Source organism: Eriocheir sinensis, chromosome 41 (genome assembly GCF_024679095.1).
Source record: "Eriocheir sinensis breed Jianghai 21 chromosome 41, ASM2467909v1, whole genome shotgun sequence".
Lineage (NCBI taxonomy): Eukaryota > Metazoa > Arthropoda > Malacostraca > Decapoda > Varunidae > Eriocheir > Eriocheir sinensis.
In genome coordinates this window covers 8,247,796-8,270,084 of record NC_066549.1, presented here as the reverse complement: position 1 = coordinate 8,270,084, position 22,289 = coordinate 8,247,796, and the positions used below count along the sequence as shown (strand labels likewise).

General features: G+C 40.4%; 1 protein-coding gene across 1 annotated transcript in view; it reads right to left on the bottom strand.

Annotated features, from left to right (window-relative positions):
- LOC127009616 (extracellular matrix organizing protein FRAS1-like) overlaps positions 1–22,289 on the bottom strand; it is a 105,420-nt gene that overhangs the window by 35,150 nt on the left and 47,981 nt on the right. The window contains 13 exon segments of the mRNA XM_050882846.1: positions 679–834; positions 2,588–2,734; positions 4,183–4,304; positions 5,098–5,284; positions 5,458–5,609; positions 6,472–6,681; positions 7,831–8,183; positions 8,382–8,501; positions 10,149–10,255; positions 10,675–10,834; positions 11,009–11,226; positions 13,979–14,138; positions 15,627–15,818. Coding sequence (XP_050738803.1) covers positions 679–834; positions 2,588–2,734; positions 4,183–4,304; positions 5,098–5,284; positions 5,458–5,609; positions 6,472–6,681; positions 7,831–8,183; positions 8,382–8,501; positions 10,149–10,255; positions 10,675–10,834; positions 11,009–11,226; positions 13,979–14,138; positions 15,627–15,818 — 2,284 coding nt within the window.

Below are 22,289 nucleotides of genomic sequence, written 5' to 3'. Positions count from 1 at the left end.
CATGTCCTTTTCATTTGCTACTAGATACCTATTTAGGGTTAGGAAGTTGTTTCTTCCTCAGCGGCCTAGGTAAGATTGTGGAAAACGTAGCCTCGTGTTTAATATTTAAAGGCATGCTAACTTGCAGGACCATATTTAAGCCCATTTGTCATGGCTGATCAATAACCTTGAGCAAGGGACTTACATCTAACACATGTTCAAAAGAAGTGATGCAGTCATGTATCAGGGTTATGTGCCATACTGTATAAGCCAATGACTTATCTTTTTACCTTGCTTTGCCTTGCCTTGTTCTCCCTTCCTATAGTACCTCACATGTTAGGTTCCCCAGTATTTCTTAAGGGTGAATTAGATCAAATAACTGTATTGAAGAATACTCTTTAGGTCACATAGCAATGGGTACAAATTGGATAACTTCAGGTTCAGGAAGGAGATTGGTAAAAATTAGTTCATGATTAAGGTAGGAGATCTGGATCTGGATCTGGATGAGCGGAATTAATCAAGCAGATTCCGTACAGAGTTGATGTATACATGATTGAAGGTTTTAAATGGAGGTTAGGCAAATTAAAGAAGTTATCAAGTGTAGACCATCTGGCCTCTTGCAACCTCCTTATATTTTTTGTGAATCCTTGTATTGATAAATCATTTGCCCAACTCACTGTCTGGCAACAACATACTTACTTTGGCATGTGTTATCTAGAGCCAAGTAATGCCTCCGGTGACATTTAGTTAGACACTCTGCTCCAGTCTTCCTTGGGTGGAGTGTGGCCCTCTTGTGGCAGGTTAGGCAGCTTCTGTGACCAGGACCAGAACAGGTCTTGCACCGTGGATCACACTCTGATAAGAATGAAATATGATTTTAAAAAAAATCAAGTACAACTATCCTAAGATGGGATAAAGCAGTGAGGAAAGAGTTTGCATAACATTAGCCCTAAAATGAGTTCTGAATGTCAGTAGTGATATTATGATTTTAGTCAATGTCCTGATTTGAGTAAATAAAACACAATTAGACTTCCATATTCATGAATACTCTTAAACAGGAAACAAGTGAACTGCTTTCACTCAGAAATATTTATTAACCAATAACCTGAGGGAGAAAAACACGAATAAGTAAATAAACAAATCCTTTATAATGAGTCAAATCAAGTTTTACAGAAAACTGGATTTATTACAATAATGAGAGAAAACAAGATCTTTAGAAGAGTATGGATTCATTACAGATCATATACCAACTAAATTAAAAAAAAGGTGAGGCAATGGGGAAACAGTTTACAGAGTGCTATGTTATATCTTTCATGGTACAGTATGATTTCACCAATAATGATTTCTAAAAAAATATGTTCAACAATAACAGTGAGTTGGAATAGATTCAAAGTTTTTATAATAGCGGCTGGATTTTCACTTTCGTGTGCGTGCAGGAAGGAAATGTCTGTTTTACAGTAAAGGAAGATGCTTAAGGAGAAAAAAAAACATTAAGTGCTGTTTGCTGGTCCTGTAAAATGAGGACAGCTGGAGTGGCAAGAAGAGAGGATTAAATTTGATAAGAGAGGTGTCTTGGTACTCTCCGCTTGAAAGAGTTCAAGTCACAGGCAAGAGGAAATACAGGCGAAGGAAGGTTGTTACAGAGTTACCAGTGAAAGGAATGAAGGAATGCTGGTTAACTTTTGCATACGGGATTTAGATCTCATGGGATGAGCTAGAGTAGATATATTCATGGCACTCAAGTCTGAGGTATGAATTATCATGCTCTGGCAACCTGCTGTCTCACAGCATGTCTGATCTCATGAATAATATAATTTAGAATAGCCCACACATTTGAAACTTTGGACCCGGGTTCGAATCCCGGCCCGGGCAGTCGGCATGCAGCTCACCCAGCTGTTCATCCTCCCTTTTGGGCTGGTCGATAAATGGGTATCTGGGAAAACCTGGGGAAACCTGGGGAAGGTAAACTGTGGTAACTTGGATGTGACGTCACACTGGCCCTGTGTCCCAGGGTAATGGGCTCCCTCCTACCACATGCTCAAGGGCCAATGCAACAGAGATGAGCACTGAGGCTATGCGCAGCTATTGTGTATGCCCCCAACTTTACCTTTACCTTGGGTTAAAATTATAGTAGTACTGTCACAGACAGCTGTTTTGTTAATTTATAGCCTACTATTTTTCTCAGTGGCTGACAGTGCCACAGCTCTTTAATACATATAATCAGTGAAAAGTAGATAAATGAACAATGTAGCTGTCTGCAACAAAACTAAAAAAAATTGAACTCAAATTTGAGTAGAATTGATGGTATTTGTTATTGTTGCCTACATATTATTGATACTGATGACTGCTTCCTAATCCCAAGGCTATCATATATTATCATCCATGAAATCAGACAAGCCGTGTGACATCCGGTTGCCAGAGCATAATAATCGACACCTCAGACCTGGGTGCTGCAACTATAGAGGTGTGCAGCAAGGCTGTGGGAGGGGTGGAGGCATGCAGATGGCAGCATGTATGTGAGTGCATATTAAAGATAAGAGAATGTTTTTCAACAATCAACTTTGTCATTATGGCTACTGATGCTCAGAACATGTTAAAATTTACTTACCTAAGCACACATTCTTCTTCATAAGATAATAATAGCCTGAATCACATGTCTTGACACAGCTGTGACCCTGCTGCTTCCATCCATTGAGGCATTGTTGGCAATGTGTTGGCTCTGCCACATTCCACACATCACAGCCCAAAGGGGGTACTGCAATTTGTATAAAGTATTATAACTTCTTATAAATTAACAAAACATTTTTGTGTATCTTTTCTTTCTAATGATACAAAAATATATCAATAAATACAATTGTCTTCTACAAATTAAGTATTTATCTACAGATAGCAATGCAAAGGCATAAATGGGAGAAAATAACAGCAATATGGTTCATTAAACAGCAGTTATTGTGAATAGCAGTGGATCCACACCTACTCAGACTAGTTAAAATTTTCAATAATCAAATGACACTCCTCACCACCTTAACATTCAAGTGCATTCTTTCCTAAGTTGTGTTTCTCCCCTGTTGGGGCAGGAAGACTGAAGGCCTGTGTTTCCAGAGGTGAGGAAACACAGAAATTGATCTTGATCAGAGGGGAAAACCATTTAGTGACCTGCCCAATGTGGAAAGCCTTTAAAAATCCATTTAGCAAGTGGGGTGCCCCTTTAGCTGAATAGCAAAGTGTTAGCTTCCTGTCTGGGTCTGGTGTCGGAAATTTATATTCCCCTTTCCAAACTAGATCAATTTCTCATGTGTTTCATGACACTGAGATGTGTTTAATGATGGGAGGTGCCTCCCATTAGAAATGCTGCTATACAAGAGAGGAAGGATGTGTAGCCTAAGTAGGTTAAGAAAAGATTGGTGCTGTGTGTAGATGAGGAATGAATAAAAGAGACTCAATAAAGGGAAAATGCCAACCAAAGAGGTATGCACTAGCCTGAAGAATGTCTTAATGTAAAAGGAAAAAAAAAAGAAGGGTAGGGTATTATGCTTGGCTTTGTAAATGTGTAGGGATGGAATGTGGAAAATGGTGAAGATTTGTGTGGTGAATGGAATGAAAGGGAATTTAAAGTAGTAAGAGTGAGTAAAACACAGCTGTGGCACAGAAGGATGGAACAGGTGGTGGCATCAAAATTCTGAGTACCAGTTCCACCATGCACTTTTGACTGCTGCCAGGAGCCTGGAAAACTGATCACTGAAACTTGCGCATGGTGGTGTTATTCATTATACTGACCTTAATATTAAAGAGTGAATTATCCATGATAAGGGACTGACAATGATAAACACTACAAACAGCTGTATAGTGAATAAGAAATGTGTTTGAATGTTGATAAGAAAGTTGTGACACCATCATGGTATTGAAATTTGGATTATTTTCTGAATATAATTTTCTGCATTCCATTTATTTTCTATGGATAATTTTCTGTGACCGTCTTGAAGATTTTGCACTATAGGGATTTTCAAACCAGTGGTATATGGACTAACAAACTTGTACTATAACTACCTTCCCACCATTATTTTAACCAAAATACTCTTGAGGAATCTTACAACTGGACCTCACACGAAGTCACTAACCATTAGCCTTATGTTAATTTCCACTAACCATGAAGCAGCAAATAAACAACACATCCTGATTCTGAGAGAAAAGTGACTTACTTACCAACACATATGTCTCCAAGCATCTGGTGATTGGATGGACAGGAGTCTTCACATCTTCCTGAGATTGCACTTTCCTGCCCTTGTATCACCACCACATGGCCAGCTTGGGAGCATTCAGTACAGCTATGGAGAGATCTCATCTGAATTATACTAAAAGTATTATCTAACAATATTTGGTTATACAAAAACATATCAAATGGGTATATACTAGAGGTGCACCAGAACCTGGTTCCGGCTGGAAGTAACCGGCCAAATACTTAATCTTTATGAAGTTCTGGTTCCAGCCGGAACTATCATAAAATAACTGGCCAGAACCAGGACTTTTATTTTACCTTAAAGCAGTTATCATACTGCTTGTTTCTCAACTCTAACTTCTTGCATTCCCTCACAACCTTCATATTTCTTAACTCTTCATTTATATTATTCCATTAAGCTCAGCTGAATGACTCAACCCAAGGTCACTATATGGACCATCCAACACAGGATGAAACATAACTTTGACCTTCCTGCCTGTCATGCTGCCAGATAGCAAAGCCATGAAGGAGACTTTTTTTTTTTTTTTACAACAAAGGAGACAGCTCAAGGGCACAAAAAAAAAAGGAAACAATAATATAAAAAAAGCCCGCTACTCGCTGCTCCTAAAAAAGAATCAAAAGAGGTGGCCGAAAGACTGCTTTTTTGTAATAAGAAGTAAATTCACAACAGGGCACTGGAGGAAAGTGTTTTCAGATGAATACTTTAGGCTGGTCAGCAGTACAGTAAAACACCTTTCCAAGTCTGGAATTTTCCTGTGTTCAACAAATACACCTCCCAGCTTTTATTCAATACAACTGTACCTAGAATTGAATGCCTTGAATAAGCTTACAATTTCAAGAGCTCTACCAAAAATAAATATTGTTCTTTCACTCTTACATACCTTTCATGTCCCTTATCCAAACAATGAGAGCAAGACTTGTGGCATGGTAAACACAGCCCTTCTCTAGCATATGTTCCTCTTGGACACTGGCTCAGACAGGAAGACCCACTTAGGAAAAGGTAATGGGGACATGATGTACAGGAAGAAATGCCAGCACCATTACACGTCTTGCATGAGGGATGACAGTCTGAAAAAGCCCATATTGTACTTTACAACATCAATGTGATTTCTGAAAAACATTTTGCTCATTGTTATAGCTTTTTACATTTTGTATCATAGATTCAACGTAAAAAACAATTACTTTTATGTTTATCATTTTTTCATCAATTAATATGCAACTTTGACACAGCAGACACTTACTGACACAAGTGTTGCCTTGACTTTTATAAAAGCCTGGTGAACAGTCTTGACGGCAATGCCCATTCTCTTTCCACAAGGAAGAGTTGCAAAGAAGACACTGCCCCATCCCACACACCTCACATTCTTCCTCGCATTCTTCACACACCTGCTCCCTAAAACAGGGAAAACTTTTAATCAGATACATTTGGTAAAAAAGCCATTGTAAATTTGGAAGTTGATCATGTATCTCTACTTTGTTAATTTACTACTCAAAGGTGGTTGACATGGATGTGCAGACTGTGTGAATCTACACCTGGAAAAAGACTTTGATAGTATACCCCATTATTGACTACTGTCAAAGACTGGACATAATATGAAGGGCTACTTTTGAGTGAGTATTGCCAAGATATGTTAGTGTGTGTGGAGCCTATCAAAGTAAAATTAAATTACAATAGGTACAAATGAAGCATGGACATCTAGGCAGGAAATAAGGGTGAAAACTGACTTTTACATGAAGCTAAAACATAAAAGAATAAATGGAACAGAAACAAAATTTTACCCTTTCTATCACCTCTGTACTCTGAAATAGTTTCAATCTAAATCCTCTCTTTAGAAAATGTATACCTCAGAGTCATCCACCTTCTGAAATTTTCCATTGCAATCATAACTACATAAAAGCAATCATTGAAATTCTGGCAAACATCCATCTAACTACCCTCATGCCTGTACCTACAGCCCACAATGATAATACTCTTTCATTTTATTTGTTTTACTATATTAAAGCATTACAGTCATTACAGAACCTGTATGCCAGTACCCTTTACTTTCTCAATGGTAATACAGGTAAAAGTTTCCAAAACTTTTTTAGTAATTTTTAATCTTCACGACTGAAAATAGCTTCATTTTCTGTATAAATACTGTCTCCTTGATGAGGATACTCACACTCAAAGAACTTTCCTCTAAATTCAATGCATTATTATAAAACAAATATGTTATTACTATTTTTTTTTTTTTACAAAATTATATATCAATCACCTGGCATAATATCCCCTGGGACAGGCTTCACTGCAAGTACCTGCATGCAGGAAAGTCTTTTCAGGGCACACCTGACACTGGTTAGGTTCTGGCCCTGCACACTCACTGCAGGAAGCATGGCATGGACGGCAGCTTCCTTCACTGGCAAAGAATCCCCGGCCACAGTCACTCACACACTGGCCTTCATGCAACACTTCCCCATCTCTGCATCTGTAATTAAATAAATAAGTGGTTAATAGAATGATTTGATAATGAGAATCTAAAAGGGAAGAAAGTTAATATTGGTTATAAATTTGCCTACATGAAGAAAAAACAAACAACTACCATTACAGAATTGTATATTATGACAATAGTAACTGTAAAGTGCAGCAAAAGAGAAACTCCATTTCCTTCACAACTATGACTGTAAACAAATAAAAACAAGAAACTGGAATAAAACTTTTGTTCCCTGCCTTTTCAAAATATTTAGGAATCCACTGCTCATTGCTCTACCTTATTCCCCTAACATAGGATAGCACAGGGTGAATACCTAAGGGTTCCTGTGCTTTTTATCTTCTGTATTTTAACATGTAAGTATTCATATTACAATATAGGCAAACCATAGCTTTTGAAAGTGAACACAATTTTTTTTATATAAAAAAGTAAGACTGATATATATATATATATATATATATATATATATATATATATATATATATATATATATATATATATATATATATATATATATATATATATATATATATATATATATATATATATATATATATATATATATATATATATATATATATATATATATATATATATATATATATATATATATATATATATATATTTTTTTTTATATATATATTTATTTATTTATTTGTATATTTATTTATTATTTTTTTTTTTTTTTTTTTTTTTTATTTATTTATTTTTTTTTTTGGCCTATGGCACCAGTAAGCTTTCTTTGTGGGGCCTGATGGTCAGCTCCAGCCCATTATGCTTAGCTATGAACTTGCAGGTCCAGGTTTGATTCTAATTAGGGCAGTTGGTGCACAGACCATCCAGCAGTTCATCTTGCCTTTCAGGTTAATTGATAAATGAGTACTTGGGGAAATCTGGGGAAAGTAAACTGTAATAACTTGGATGCCACACCTGCTGTGTTCTAGGGTAATGGGTTCCTACCCAGCACAGGCTCAAAGACCAACAAAATGGAGATGAACATCAACACAGCTTAGAGTATACTCCCCACTTTACTTAGATGTAAGACGGTATTAGTAAGAGAAGTAGGCATAACTTAAATAGGAGTGAATGAGATGCATGGGTGGAGGGAGAAGGGAATGGAAATGATCAATGTAAAATAAAACTTACTTCATACAGTGAAACATGGTTGCCTGTGAGCACGCTGAGCACGTGGGATGACAGCTAATGCACTCCGAACCCTGCCGGAAGCTGCCTTGTCCACATTCTTTCACACATACACCTGATTGACGGTAATATCCCTTTAGGCAAACTGTGCACAATGGCTGTGGGCTACCAGGAAGACAAACTGAACAGTGGCTAGGACATGTGATGGCCTGACACTGTGGGCAGCAGTCACTGTGATTTTTTGTTGTTGCTACCATTCCTCTGGGGCAGACAGGGCAGGAAGGCTGATAGCAAGTGACTTCCCCAGTGATACAGGAGCACAGCTGACACTTACCAGACTTCCAAACGTCTCCATTCTGTGTTAAGATGACACTTATGACAGCAATATTTATGATTTGTATATATTGTATATTAAAAGTTGTGACACATTAAACATGTTTTGAAGATATTTATTACATCCCAATAAAAATCAAAATTATGTATACTGGTGGACCAGATAATTATTCTCAAAGTAATGTGTACTCAGAGCATAAGTAATCAAACACTTGACTCACCTTTTTAATTGCCCCATCAACTAGACACATAGAATGGTCCACAACACATTCGGGACAGCAGGCTCCAGGTTTAGTAACGAAGGATTCTCCAACACCACACCTTGTCCCACCACATTCTACCTGGCCAAATAGCCAAAATTAACAGAGACCCATACCCTTATCTTTCATAAACTATCCCAATGCATCAATCAAAATAAAAGCAATGATCTGTAAATTGATATGTTGGCTCCAACACCCTGATAGCACTTGAAATCCAGCAGCAAACACACACACACAGGCTAAAGGAAAAAATGTAATCTATGAAAAGGACAAAGAAATTGTAGAAATATTAAATAAAAATTTTCATAAAGTGTTATGGAAGAAACCGACTTTGACTGGGGTCTCAAAAATTGCAATGAATCATGTAAAGGTTGATAAAGGAGAACTGATACAGCAGATGAAAACCTTAGATGGAAGGAAAGCTATGGGACCGGATGGAATCTCAGGACAAGTGCTAGAAGGGTGTAGAAATTAATTATTGGATCCACTTGATGACATAATAACATACTCTAGAAATACAGGAAAAGTGCCCTTAGAATGGAAGAGAGCGAACATTGTACCAAATTAAAAAAGGGGAAAAGTTAAAACAGACCAAGGAAAACATACAGGATGGGAGAAGAAAACTTAAGGTGGTACATGAAGAAAAAGATTTGGGAGTAACGATGCAAGACACACTATTCCCAGAGAAGCACATAAACAAGCTGTTTGGAGAAACCTACAGGATGATGCAAAATATAAGGGTATCATCTCATTTTATGGACAAAGAAATGATGAAGAAAATAATAACAACAATGATAAGACCAGATCTTGAATATGCTGCAGTTGTGTGGTCGCCTCACAAAAAGAAGGATATCAGAAAGCTGGAAAGGATACAGAGAATTGCAACTAAAATGGTCCCAGAACTCTCGAATATGACGTATGAAGACAGATTGAAGGAGATGGACTTGACAACACTGGAACAAAGAGAAGGGAGAGAGGAGATCTGATAATGCTGTATAAGTTGGTAAATAAGTTTGACAAGGTGGATAGGGATGATCTCTTCTTAACCGCAAGAACGCAGGGGCTGAGAGGACATGGGAAGAAACTTAATAAAGGAACCTGTTTGAGTGACTTAAAAGAGTGTAGTTTTCCACATAGAAGTGTTAACACATGGAACAGCTTGCGGGAAGAGGTGGTGGCGGCAAACAATGTCCAACAAATGAAGGAAAGGCTGGATAAATGTAGATACGGAGACAAAACTATCAGAGCTTAGCTCGGGCCCGGTAGACTACAAATAGGTAAATACACACAAAGATTTAACATACGAAGAGAGATTGAAGTGGCTGAACCTATCGACACTGGAACAAAGGAAGGAGAGAGGAAATCTGATTGTGGAATATAGGGTGCTGAGTGGGATGGAGAAAGTGAACAAAGAAGATCTAATAGTATGGGATACAAGAAAATCAAGAGGTCATGGAAGGAAGATGAAAAAGGAAGGCTGAAGAAGAGACATACAGAAGAACAGCTTTCCACAAAGAGTAGTGGTGACCTGGAATGGCCTGGAAAAAGATGTGGTCCACGCAAAGATGATTCATGAATTTAAAGCCAAGTTGGAGTATAATAGATATGGTGATGGGACAGCACGATCGTAGCTCCTCTCCCATATTCCACAACTAAGTAAATATAACTAGATAAATACACAGACACACACACACATACATACACAACTTCTTAAGTGACTTTGTATACCTTATTGCATATAATCTTGCCCTCTTGACATGTACAAAGGTCACAAGCAGTATTGCTCCACACTTGTCCTGGAGCTAACCGTGTACCATTCTCAAGTCGACACCAACCTATAGGATACAAGGAAAAAAGTACACATTAAAACAGTTATTACTGTGATTCTCCACATTTCATTTTGATATTATCATTTTCATTTCTAAGAAATGGGGATTAAAGTTGTGTTTCCACAATCCACAGCTTATCTTATGCAGCCACGAAATGGGACAGACAGACAGACTCTGTACTGGTCCACTATCTCCTACATTTTTGGCTCAAAGTCTTGTCAAAACTCAAACTTTTTGTGACTTCTCACTTTGCCTAAGTAGAAAAGGAATCATCATTCATGATGAGGATCATTCTTATCAGTGACAAAAATATCTATGTACATATTTATGATTTTATTGCAATTACTGATAGTCTTGTGTAAACAAATTATATGAAAGAGATTGAATTCGTGACACTTATCTCATGAAATTATCTTTTCACTCACCCTGCTTCTTAGTGCAAGTAGGACAACAGACACCTTCCTCTTGATATAGTTCCTCATCTGGCCGGCACTGGAGGCCGGGACACTCTTGTTGGTGGCACAGGACACGCCCAGCCAGGCACACACAGTCCAAACAGTCATTTTCTTTCCAATGTTCATCAGACTAATAAACACACACACAGAAAAAATAATAAGTAATGATTGTAACAAAAATATATACATACTTAAATTTAATTGTAATAACTAATTGTCTTGTAGGAATAAATTATGTATCAGGAAGAGCAAAATTCCTGACACTTATTTCATGAGAGAAGGATTAAAGATGCAAGAGACTTACCTTGAATATTCTTCCCTCCACCTCACATGGTATTCCCACACACCTAGGACAGCATGAGCCTTGAGTGACCTCCAGAGTGTGGTTAGCAGGGCATGTGAGCTGAGGGCACTGGGCGACATAGCACAGTGTCCTCCCATCACGGCACTGGCAGTGAGTGCAGGCCACAGGTGACCACAAAGCACCATCTATATGCACTTCATTCCCCACCTTGCACGGTCCTGCAAGATAAGCCATCATGCTTCTATAATATCTATATGTCAAAGTAATTTTCTTATGCTCAGACACCAAAGTCCTATACTCTGTCCTGCAGGATGACATGTACTGCCAAAGCTTGACTTTAACCATGTTAGTGTGTTACATATGCCACACAAATTTAATGTAAAAAAACAAGTCCTAAAATGATACAAATGACAAATTTTCCACTCCACCCTCCTTAAATGGTGAATTATTTTCAAACAAAGTAAAATATGCCATATAGTATACAATACATGCTCAGCTCAAGTAAAGATATAAAAATAGGGTTTATTACTTTTACTGCAATGGTATAGTAGTTGTTTCCTTTCACCAAACTTTGGGCTGGTGGATTAATTTAGTCTTACATAGATTTACATAAATACTCAGACCACACAGACCCTACGATCCAGACCAGGAGGTCTGTTCCTAAACCTAAATGAAACATAAAACAGAAACCATGACACAGTCTGTTTTACAAATTTTAGAGTGCAGGAAGTAGTTGTCAAGTTCCTTCTTAAATTAATCAACTGTAATGCTCTGAACCACTGAAGACTGAAAGTTATTCCCTCCTCACTCAACAGTGTCGGTGAAGAATAATTTGGTGCACTCTGGAGTCATTCCTTCACACATGGAAACACACTAACGAATTTTTCTTTTAAAGTTTCTTGTGCAAGGATCAGACCATCTTGGTTGCCTAATTTGTCTTGCATTGAACATATTCCTCAATGTCTTCCGCATGATGGAGACCAAACAATACAAAGCCCTAGGAGTGAGGTCGGACCAAGCTACTGTATAATGGTGGCACTACAATTTCATTCCTGAATGAAAAGTTTCTGTGAATGTAATTAATTCACCTTTATGTTTTCTTTCTTCATTGTTTCAGTTCACTGTTGGAAGAATTTGAGGTTTGGTAAAACTGACACAGTCTGCTTTTCATCAGTTATCATTATATAAAAGATCTGCTAACTTTCTCCATTGTCCTTAACTGAGCCTTATTTTGTTGTGCTTGTTTTTTTTTTTTAATCTTTTTAACCTCCAAAACCTTCCAACCTCCAAATGTTGCGCACCTCACACGAGTGCGTTATCACCAAGGAGACTATATGATATTATTATATAGTCTCATCAGTTATTACTGTCTTTTCTAGGGAGCACTAGCCACACTCCTCACTGCCGCTGGTGTCCCCTCCAGCAGCACCACCCGGCTGGCTCCATTCAAGTCCATTGCTGGGGCTGTCTTGTTCTGTTCACATTCTCTGCACTCCTGCCCTGTCAACCACACCCTTTACACTTACTCCTGACACCCTGCTCTTCTGTACCAACACCAAGGAGACTATATAGAATCCCTGACCGACACAAGGGAGACTAGAATCCTTGACCGACACCAGTGAGTCTAGAATCCTTGACCGACACCGTCCCGCACAGGGCTTCGACATTCTTTTGGTCCCGCACTTGGAGGAAGAATACAAGGAGAGGGCATGACTCTCTCTCTCTCTCTCTCTCTCTCTCTAACAGGAGTTATCTTCAATTATTTATTCCACTCTTGTAAGTCTCTCTTGTTTTTTCTGGTGATGAAGCCATCTCCACCACTCCGCAACCATTTCTCTCCCTAAAAAAATATAACCAACTCCTCTCAGTAATTGGTGCCTGACCTGTATGTTGCATTTTCTCCATTTACTGGTTAATATACCTCTAACAATGACATGCATGATTGTGTAACACGGTTGGTTGACGTTGAGGCAAATATAGACTATTATTTGCGTATGGGTAAGTGTTCTCCTTCCTGTCCCAATACTTCCTTCTATTTACTCGTAGTGAGTTCTGATCAAATCTGAGACGCTCTACATAGAAGGCTGTATATATATGCTTCTACATTAAAAGTAAGACCATGGTTAATATATAATGATCATTATACAGAGGAAGTGTGAGGGATCAAGGCGAGTGTGGAACATTTCTTCTCAGCTGCTAAGGAATAAAGGCAAGGAAATGCTGGTGTTTTTCTATTAAAACCTGTACATACATCCATAGTGCATATACTGCAGCAGTTGAATAACTAAAAAGTAAAAACATATGATATGTGGAAGAAATAAGGCAGACAAGCTCATTTACGCCGACGATCTGGGAGCGAGAAATGCAATGTTTTGGGTGGAATTGCTGGCTCCGCCCACCGGCTAAGCTCCGCCCCCCCTACCCCCTTGCTTCACCTCACAGTGAAGAGCGACCCGCAGAGGGCCACTCCATGTATTATTCCTCCAAGATCCCGCACGCCACGAGGAGGCTCTTGGCGGCTCAGCTTTCGGAGGCGCCACCGTGCGACTGAGCGGCTGATTTCCTCCTGCTATAGTGCGATTTGGCATCTAAAACAATCTTGTCTTGTCACAATTAATGATTTGTTCCAGAATGTATTCGCCCTGTTCAATAATCGCTTTTAGTTTAACAGGTGGGAACACTGATGCTGCTTCGGCATCAGCTGATGTTGCCTCCCCGGGAAACTTAAAGACTTTCCAATTTATAGTTTTTTTTTTCTCACAAATCTATGATACCAACCATTGCTACCATTGATTTATTAAGTTTCCGAGAGTTGTGAGGAAAAACAATCTAATCAAACTACACATCAAAACCTATCAGAAAAAAATAAGTTTCGTCCAGAAATCTTGCAAGTTAATAAAACCAATCTTTGTTGGGGCCGCCAAATAATACACATTACATTTTCTTTTTGAGTGACAGCAGAATACTCACGGCCCAACGGTACGCACTCTGGGCAGCACTTTTCAGGGAGTTGCAGGGGCACCTGACCCTCGGGGCAGCTGCTGACATTGCAGGACTGGCGGCCGCAGGACACTGTTCCGCTGATACACTGGCACTGCTCACACCCCCCGGGGGACCACACTTCACCATCCTGGAGGAAACACAAAGATCTGTCAATACCACCATCACATGAGAGAGCGCTGACAATATGATTTTCTGTGTAAGTTTAAAGTTTATGTAAGTCTCTCTCTCTCTCTCTCTCTCTCTGTTTATCTATCTGTTTATCTATATATCTATCTATTTATCTACCTATTAATCTATCTACTACGCTATATATTTATCTATCTATCTCTATTCTCCAACGAAAAGGGGAGCATGAAGGGAAAGAATATCCAAAACAATAAAAAAAATAAGAATAAAAAGATTAAGACCTATAAGAAAAGGAGACAAAAAAATACAGGAGGAAGAAAGAAGGAGAGGCCAAATTAAAAAGTACACCACAGCTAAAAACAAAAACAAAAAAATACAAAGAGTAAAGAAGCATGAAAACAGCAACTCAAGAAAGCAGAAGAAATGAAAGTCGATAAAGAAGTGAGAGAAATATGGAGGACAGGAAGAAGCCAGAGAGGAAAATAGAAAAAAAAAAGAGCGAAAATAGGAGTAGGGTAAGTGTGTGTGTGTGTGTGTGTGTGTGTGTGTGTGTGTGTGTGTGTGTGTGTGTGTGTGTGTGTGTGTGTGTGTGTGTATTTACCTAGTTGTTACGCTCGTGTGGTCCCGTCTCCGTATCTACATTTATCCAAGTTTTCCTTAAAGCTTTGCACACTCCTCGCCGATACTACATCCTCACTTAGTCTGTTCCAAACCTCTATATTTCTTTGTGGGAAGCTATATTTCTTTGTCTCTCAAGCATCTTCCCTTCCTCAGTTTTTTACTATGTGTGTGTGTGTGTGTGTGTGTGTGTGTGTTGGGGGCGTACGCAATAGGTGCCATTCCTTTTTAACGGTCCTTCCCCCACCGGATCTAGACTCAGGATGTGGGTAATTAAGCCCAAACTTTGTAAAATAAATAAACAGCATATTCCAAAAAATACATAACGTCCATAAGTCATGTGTGAGGCATGTTGATGAGTATCAGTAGGCTACGACACATTCAAGGAAAGGCTAGTGACGTTCATGGATAGTAAGGTTAGGTGGGCTGAAGTTAACAGGAGCTGCCTTGCATAGGTCTACCGGCCCCTCGCAGACTCCTGATTTTATGTTTTTTTGTTGTTATCTATCTGTCTAAATTTATTTCTGTATACCTATTTATCCATCTTCTACACACACACACACACACACACACACACACACACACACACACACACACACACACACACCAGTACTATATAGTATGAGATTCAACTTGAACACTCTTACAAAGTCCAGTGACCGTACCCTTTTTAATACGACAATTGGTCTCTTACCTGGGTTTGTTCCATCCTGAATAAATAATACTCTGACTCTGCCAGATAACAAATGCGCTCTGTATATTTCGATTATTTGTACTTTAATGCCATAGTACATATGTGACATAGTTAGATTCATAGAATACAAATATAACGTTTGTGAAGGTTACAACCAACAACGCTAAGTGGATCTACCTGGAAGAGGGAATCTCCTGCTTTGCAAGGCGTTGGCGGCGGCAGGCACTGTGGACAGCAGTGTTGGGGGTGTCGGATGAGCCGCTGGGGTGGCCGGCAGGAAGGCATCCTACACGCCTCCCGCTCACACGCTGCCACTCCTCCGTGGCACTGGCACAGCACACAGGCGTCTCGCCGCCACTCGCTGCCATTCTGAATGAAGGAAAACAAAAGGCATCGCATTGAGATCCAAAACAACTGAACAAATGACGAGATGATCAGAAACAACAAAATTATGGTTTATGGAAACTATACTTTTCAACTTTTTTTTCAAGTTTTACCAAAGAACCAACTTATAGTACTAAATTTTATCTTATCTGCTGAAACTGTATAATCATGCGGGGAGTCATTGTTGCTGAGGTGTCTTACTCAACTGGAAGAGAAGAAAATACCCATTTCCTTGAACACACTGGCAATGGGAATCAACAAAAGGGTCCAGGCAATGGTACCAAACAAGTTCACCACACCATGATAGAGGAAGTAGCAGGGCTCGAACCTCTGGCCCTCAGGTTGAATGTCTTAAGCCCGTAACTATAAATATTTTGCCACAATGTCACGTATGCAATTATTTAATCAATATTTTTTACCACAGCGATACTAATGCTAAATCAGACAAAGCAATAATTAATAGGCTTTCGTAATCTCAATGCATCTGGCTCGAAAATTATAGGGATCTGATTTCTTGAGGCCAGAAATGTACAAAATCATTGTCTTACAGAAAACAATTGTCCGAACATAAGAATACAGCCAATAAAAAAATACTAATTGATGGGCCAAATTCAAGAAGGCAAGAATTAGTAGCGAGACGGTACTAGGTTTTTTTTCAGATTTGTGAGCGATTTTATTCTCGAAAAAAATAGTAGTTCAAGAGGATACATCATTTTGTTATATTTATATTGTGTGTGTGTGTGTGTAGTCTGTTTACTCTGGCTACTTGAGGAGGTCACCTAAGAGCTTGCCGTAATTACTCAACTCAAAAAAGAGAGAGAGAGAGAGAGAGAGAGAGAGAGAGAGAGAGAGAGAGAGAGAGAGAGAGAGAGAGAGAGAGAGAGAGAGAGAGAGAGAGAGAGAGAGAGAGAGAGAGAGAGAGAGCGAGAGAGAGAGAGAGAGAGAGAGAGAGAGAGAGAGAGAGAGAGAGAGAGAGAGAGAGAGAGAGAGAGAGAGAGAGAGAGAGAGAGAGAGAGAGAGAGAGAGAGAGAGAGAGAGAGAGAGAGAGAGAGAGAGAGAGAGAGAGAGAGAGAGAGAGAGAGAGAGAGAGAGAGAGAGAGAGAGAGAGAGAGAGAGAGAGAGAGAGAGAGAGAGACAGAGAGAGAGAGAGAGAGAGAGAGAGAGAGAGAGAGAGAGAGAGAGAGAGAGAGAGAGAGAGAGAGAGAGAGAGAGAGAGAGGGGTAATGCACGGTCTCGAGAAGGCCGTGCACTCACTAGTTCACTGTCTCCCCCCCCCCCCCTCCTCCCCCCACAACAACGCACTCACAAACTCAGACGAGCCACCCAACGTTAAATTCGCACCCCCGCCACACTTCTTGATCTTTTCCACCGTAAGAACAGCCTTCACAATTTCACATAAAGTACGGTGTTTTAGGATAGCTGGTAGAGGGAGTGTGGAGAGGGGGTTGGGAGAGGGGGGATGGGGTAGAGAGACTGGGGAGTGGAGGTGGTTTGATGGGTTTGGGTTGAAGGGTTGGGGGTGGGAGGTTGAAGAGTTAGGGTGAAGAGTGTAAGAGGGTGTGGGGTCGGGGTTAGGGGGTGAGACTGGAGGGGTTTGGGGTGAGGTGGTGGAGGGATTGAGGTGGAAGGAGTGGGGGTGGTGAATGGGGTGGTGTTTGGGGTGATGGGTGGAGGTTGGGGAGTGGGGTTTTGGGGCTGGAAGTAAGGGTCAGGGGTTGGGGTAAAAGACTTGATGGAGGTTGATGGGGAAGGTTTGAGCGTAAGAGTGGAGGGTAGGGAATGGAGTTTGGGTGTTCAGGGTGGAGGTTGGAGGCTGGGACGTAGGTTGGAATGGAGGATGAGGGGGGAGACTCGGGGTTGAGATATGATTTTGGGGTTGGGGTGAAGGTAAGGGTAGGGGGATATAAGTAGGGCTGTGAGGTAGAGGTTGAGGTTGAAATTTGGGGTTAGGACCGTTGTGGTATTAGTTTGGGGGTTCTAGTGGAGGTTGAGGGTTGGCTGCAAGATATATGAAGGGAGAGAGAGATAGAAGTTAAAGAGCAGACTGCAGTAAAGTAACGTTGACAGCTCTTGAAGTTAAAAGGTTACGATATGAAAGACGAAAAGAGGGGAGAAGGATGCCATTCAAGAAGTAGTGACTAAATGTGAGGAATGATTAGCATAAACCAGGTGAGGCTTAATTAGTGTTGCATGAAGCGCCAGTACCCAAAAACAAGTCCACAGTAAAGGGAACCTGTTACCCACAAGAAGAAAGCCTCGTCGATAAGTGTTTCGATTAAGTTTGGGCCCAGAAAAAGAAATAAGAAAAAATAAGTAAGGCATAAGTATGAAAACAATGCATAGATGTTATTAGTCTCCCTTGTAATGTTTATAGAGAAAATACATGGCACGCATAAGTATACATGACAACACACACACACACACACACACACACACACACACACACACTAATTATATGAAACCCTGTCAGCGAATAATGCAGGAGAGCCCGGTAAAAAAGTGAACGTCGAGGAGAAGAAAGTGCGAGGGGAATAAAGGGAGCGAGGAGGAGCAGGGAGGAGGCGGCGGCGGGGAAAGAACGCTGAAATTGTGGTCGCAAAAATGTTAATTAAGAACAGCGCGTGACAAAAACGCCATAAGCAAGGTAATAGGAGATTAATTTGCGGTGCGTGGGGTTGGGAAGAGAACGAAGAGGATGTGAAAAGAAGAGAAGAGAAGAGAAGAAGGGAGGGTTTGACAGAGGGGAAGGGACAGTAACGTAAGGAAAAGAAACGGAGAGAAAGGGAGATAAATTTGAAATAGGAGATTAATTCGCGGTGCGTGGGGTTGGGAAGAGAACGAGGAGGATGTGAAAAGAAAAGAAGAGAAGAAGAGAAGAAGGGAGGGTTTGCCAGAGGGGAAGGGACAGTAACGTAAGGAAAAGAAACGGAGAGAAAGGGAGATAAATTTCAGGCGCATTGGAGTGGGAAGAGAACGAGGAGGGTGTGAAAAAAAAGAAGAGAAGAAGGGAAGGCTTGTCAGAGGGAAAGGGAAAGTAACTTAAAGAATAGAAAGTATAAGAGAGGGAGATTAATTTGCGGTGCATGAGGGTGGGAGGAGAACGAAGAGGAAGTGAAAAGAAAACAAGAAGAGAAGGGAAGGCTCGTCAGAAAGGAAAGGGAAAGTTATGAAAGGAAGGGAGGGAAACGTAAAGAAGAGAAAGAAGAGGGAAGACGATAGAAACAAAGAGGAGGAGGGATAAGAAAAAAGTAGTCTTGTTCATGTGTAGTTGAGCTGAATAAGATAAATTGATGTTATTTTTTCAGATGGGTGTGGAGGCAGAAGTTGCAGAGTAGTGGCGGTGGTAGTAGTAGTAGTAGTAGTAGTAGTAGTAGTAGTAGTAGTAGTGATGGTGGTGGTAACGGTAATTGTTGTTGTTGTTGTTGTTGTTGTTGTTGTTGTGGACGATAATGTCACTGGTGTGATTGTTATTTTTGACATTATTATTATTATTATTATTATTATTATTATTATTATTATTATTATTATCATCATTATTATTATTATTATTATCATTATTATTATTATCATTATCATTATTGGATATATTATTTTCTTCTTTTTAATTTCTTAACTGGTGTGGATCTTATATATACGCCCGCGCGCGTGTGTGTGTGTGTGTGTGTGTGTGTGTGTGTGTGTGTGTGTGTTCGCGTGAGTGGGTGCGTGAGTGCGTGCTTGTGTGTGTGTGTGTGTGTGTGTGTGTGTGTGTGTGTGTGTGTGTGTGTGTGTATGTGTGTGCAAATAGAGTCCTTGGTTTCATCTCAAGGAGCGTAAGCAATAGGAGCGCTGAAGTCATCCTCAAACTTTACTTAGCACTAGTTAGACCTCATCTTGATTATGCGGTTCAGTTCTGGTCACCCTACTACAGAATGGATATCATGGTGTTAGAATCTGTACAGAAGAGGATGACAAAGATGATTCAGAGGGTGAGAAACTTGCCGTATAAGGACAGACTGAAGCATTTAAATCTACACTCTATGGAAAGGCGAAGGTTGCGAGGAGACCTGATCGAATTCTATAAATGGATGAAGGACTTTAATAAAGGGGATGTCAGTAGGGTTTTGGTAGTAAAAGAACCATATAGGACATGTATCAATGGTTTAAAGTTAGATAAATTCAGATTCAACAAAGGCATAGGCAAGAATTGATTTACCAATAGAGTGGTGGATGAATGGAACAGTCTTGGCAGTCATGTTGTGGGGACCAATACCATAGATACATTCAAGAAGAGGTTGGATAATTTCATGGATAGAGAGGTTAGGTGCTGTTAGGCGTACAGGAGCTGCCTTGTATAGGCCAACCGGGCCCCGGCCTCTTGTAGACTCTTTACGTTCTTATTTATGTGTGTGTGTGTGTGTGTGTGTGTGTGTGTGTGTGTGTGTGTGTGTGTGTGTGTGTGTGAGAGAGAGAGAGAGAGAGAGAGAGAGAGAGAGAGAGAGAGAGAGAGAGAGAGAGAGAGAGAGAGAGAGAGAGAGAGAGAGAGAGAGAGAGAGAGAGAGAGAAACATACACAGACGGGGTGAGGAGAGGAGGGAGAAATTAAGAGCTGACCACATCAGAAGTATCAGTGACAGCGCCTGAGAGTCTGAAAGGCAAGATTTAGATACGAGAGCGCGAACGAAAGTGGGAAGCAGGAGGCAGCATGCAAGGGTGAGTGAGGCGGACAGTGATGAGGCAAGGATGAGTGAGGGAGAGGATGTCATGAGAGAACTAGGTGAATAAGTGGGAGCCATGAATTAAGCTGTCAGGGGGATGGCACAAGCAAGGAAGGGTGATGGTGATGTACGCGAACGCAGCTGCGGGGAGGAGCCATTTGCAAAGGTGAGAGCGAGAGCAGAGCGGTACAGGTTGACGTGGCAGATAAGAAGCAAGCAGAAGGGACGGAGATACGGGTGGGAGCGGCAGGGTTGTGAGTAGCAGAGGTGAAAGTAGCGTGTTTAAGCCAAGCATGGGCAAGAAGAAAGCTGGCAGTGGTAAGGAAGGCAGCAGCTGGGGTCTATCTAACGCCAAGGGGGGAGAGAGGGAGAGGGAGAGAGAGGCGTCTGGCAGGATGACACATGGCTGACAGGCCGTAAGTATAGCGAGGGAGGGGAAGAGAGGGAAGGAAGGGAAGGAACGAGTGGAGACAGTGAGGGAAGGAGGAAGGAAAAGAATGAAGGGAAGAACACACATAGCGGAAGAGAGGAAAGGAAGGAAGAAAGCAGTAAAAGAGGAGAAGGAAAGAAGAGGATAATGAAGTAAGGAACACACGTAACGGAAGCGAGGAAAGGAGGGAGGGAAGAAAGAAGAAAGAGAAAAAGGAAAGAAGAGTAATGGAGGGAAGAACACACATAGCGAAGAGAGAAAGAGGGAATCAGGGAAGAAGACAGTAAAGAAAGAGAAGAAGGAATTATAAAGAGTAAGGAAGGGAATGAAAAAGATGGGAGGAGAGATGGAGAAGAAACATCATCGAGGCAAAGGAGAGAAGGAAGGAACGAAGGAAGAAAAACAAAAGAATAATGAAAGTAAGAACACGCATAGTGGAAAGGGAGAGAGAAAGAAAGGGAATCAGACAGTAAAGGAAGAGAAGAAGGAAGGAAAAGAATGAAGGAAATAAAAAATGATGTGAGGAGAGACAAGTAAAGTGTTATATCCTAAAAAGATGAGACAGCCAGAAACGCAGAATGAGGAACACTCGGTTAATGAAAAAGATAAGGAGAGAAGGATGACGAAGGAAAAAACGATGAGGAAACACATGTACGAAGATAATGATGATGATGATGATGAGGTGGAGGAGGAAGAGGAGTTAGAAGAGGAGAAATTAAGTTAAAAAACGTGATAAAAATAGAAAGAGGAAAATGATGATAAACGCAGCTAACGAGGAAAAGGAGAATATCTTTGTCTATCTGTCTATCTATCTATTTATCTATTTATCTATCTAGCTGTCTGTTTATCTATTTTATATACATACATACATTTATATATCGTATGGAGAGAGAGAGAGAGAGAGAGAGAGAGAGAGAGAGAGAGAGAGAGAGAGAGAGAGAGAGAGAGAGAGAGAGAGAGAGAGAGAGAGAGAGAGAGAGAGAGAGAGAGAGAGAGAGAGAGAGAAACACACATACACACACACAAACAGACACACAGACAGACACACACACAGACAGACAGACAGACAGACAGACAGAAACACAGACAGAGAAACAGAGACAGTGACAAACAAAACTTACCACACTAAAGTAAAACAAAAAGAGTAATTAAACCCTCGATAAAACAAATAAACTGAAACCCAAAGAAACAACAAACCACCTGGAGATGAAGCGATAAGCGAGTCAGCGGCAGGAGCAGGAGGAGGAGAAGGAGGCAGGTAAGGAAGACAGAGAGGCGGGCGACAGGTTATCTGAAAGGGGTTGACAGGCCTCACTCATCTCCAAGAGGC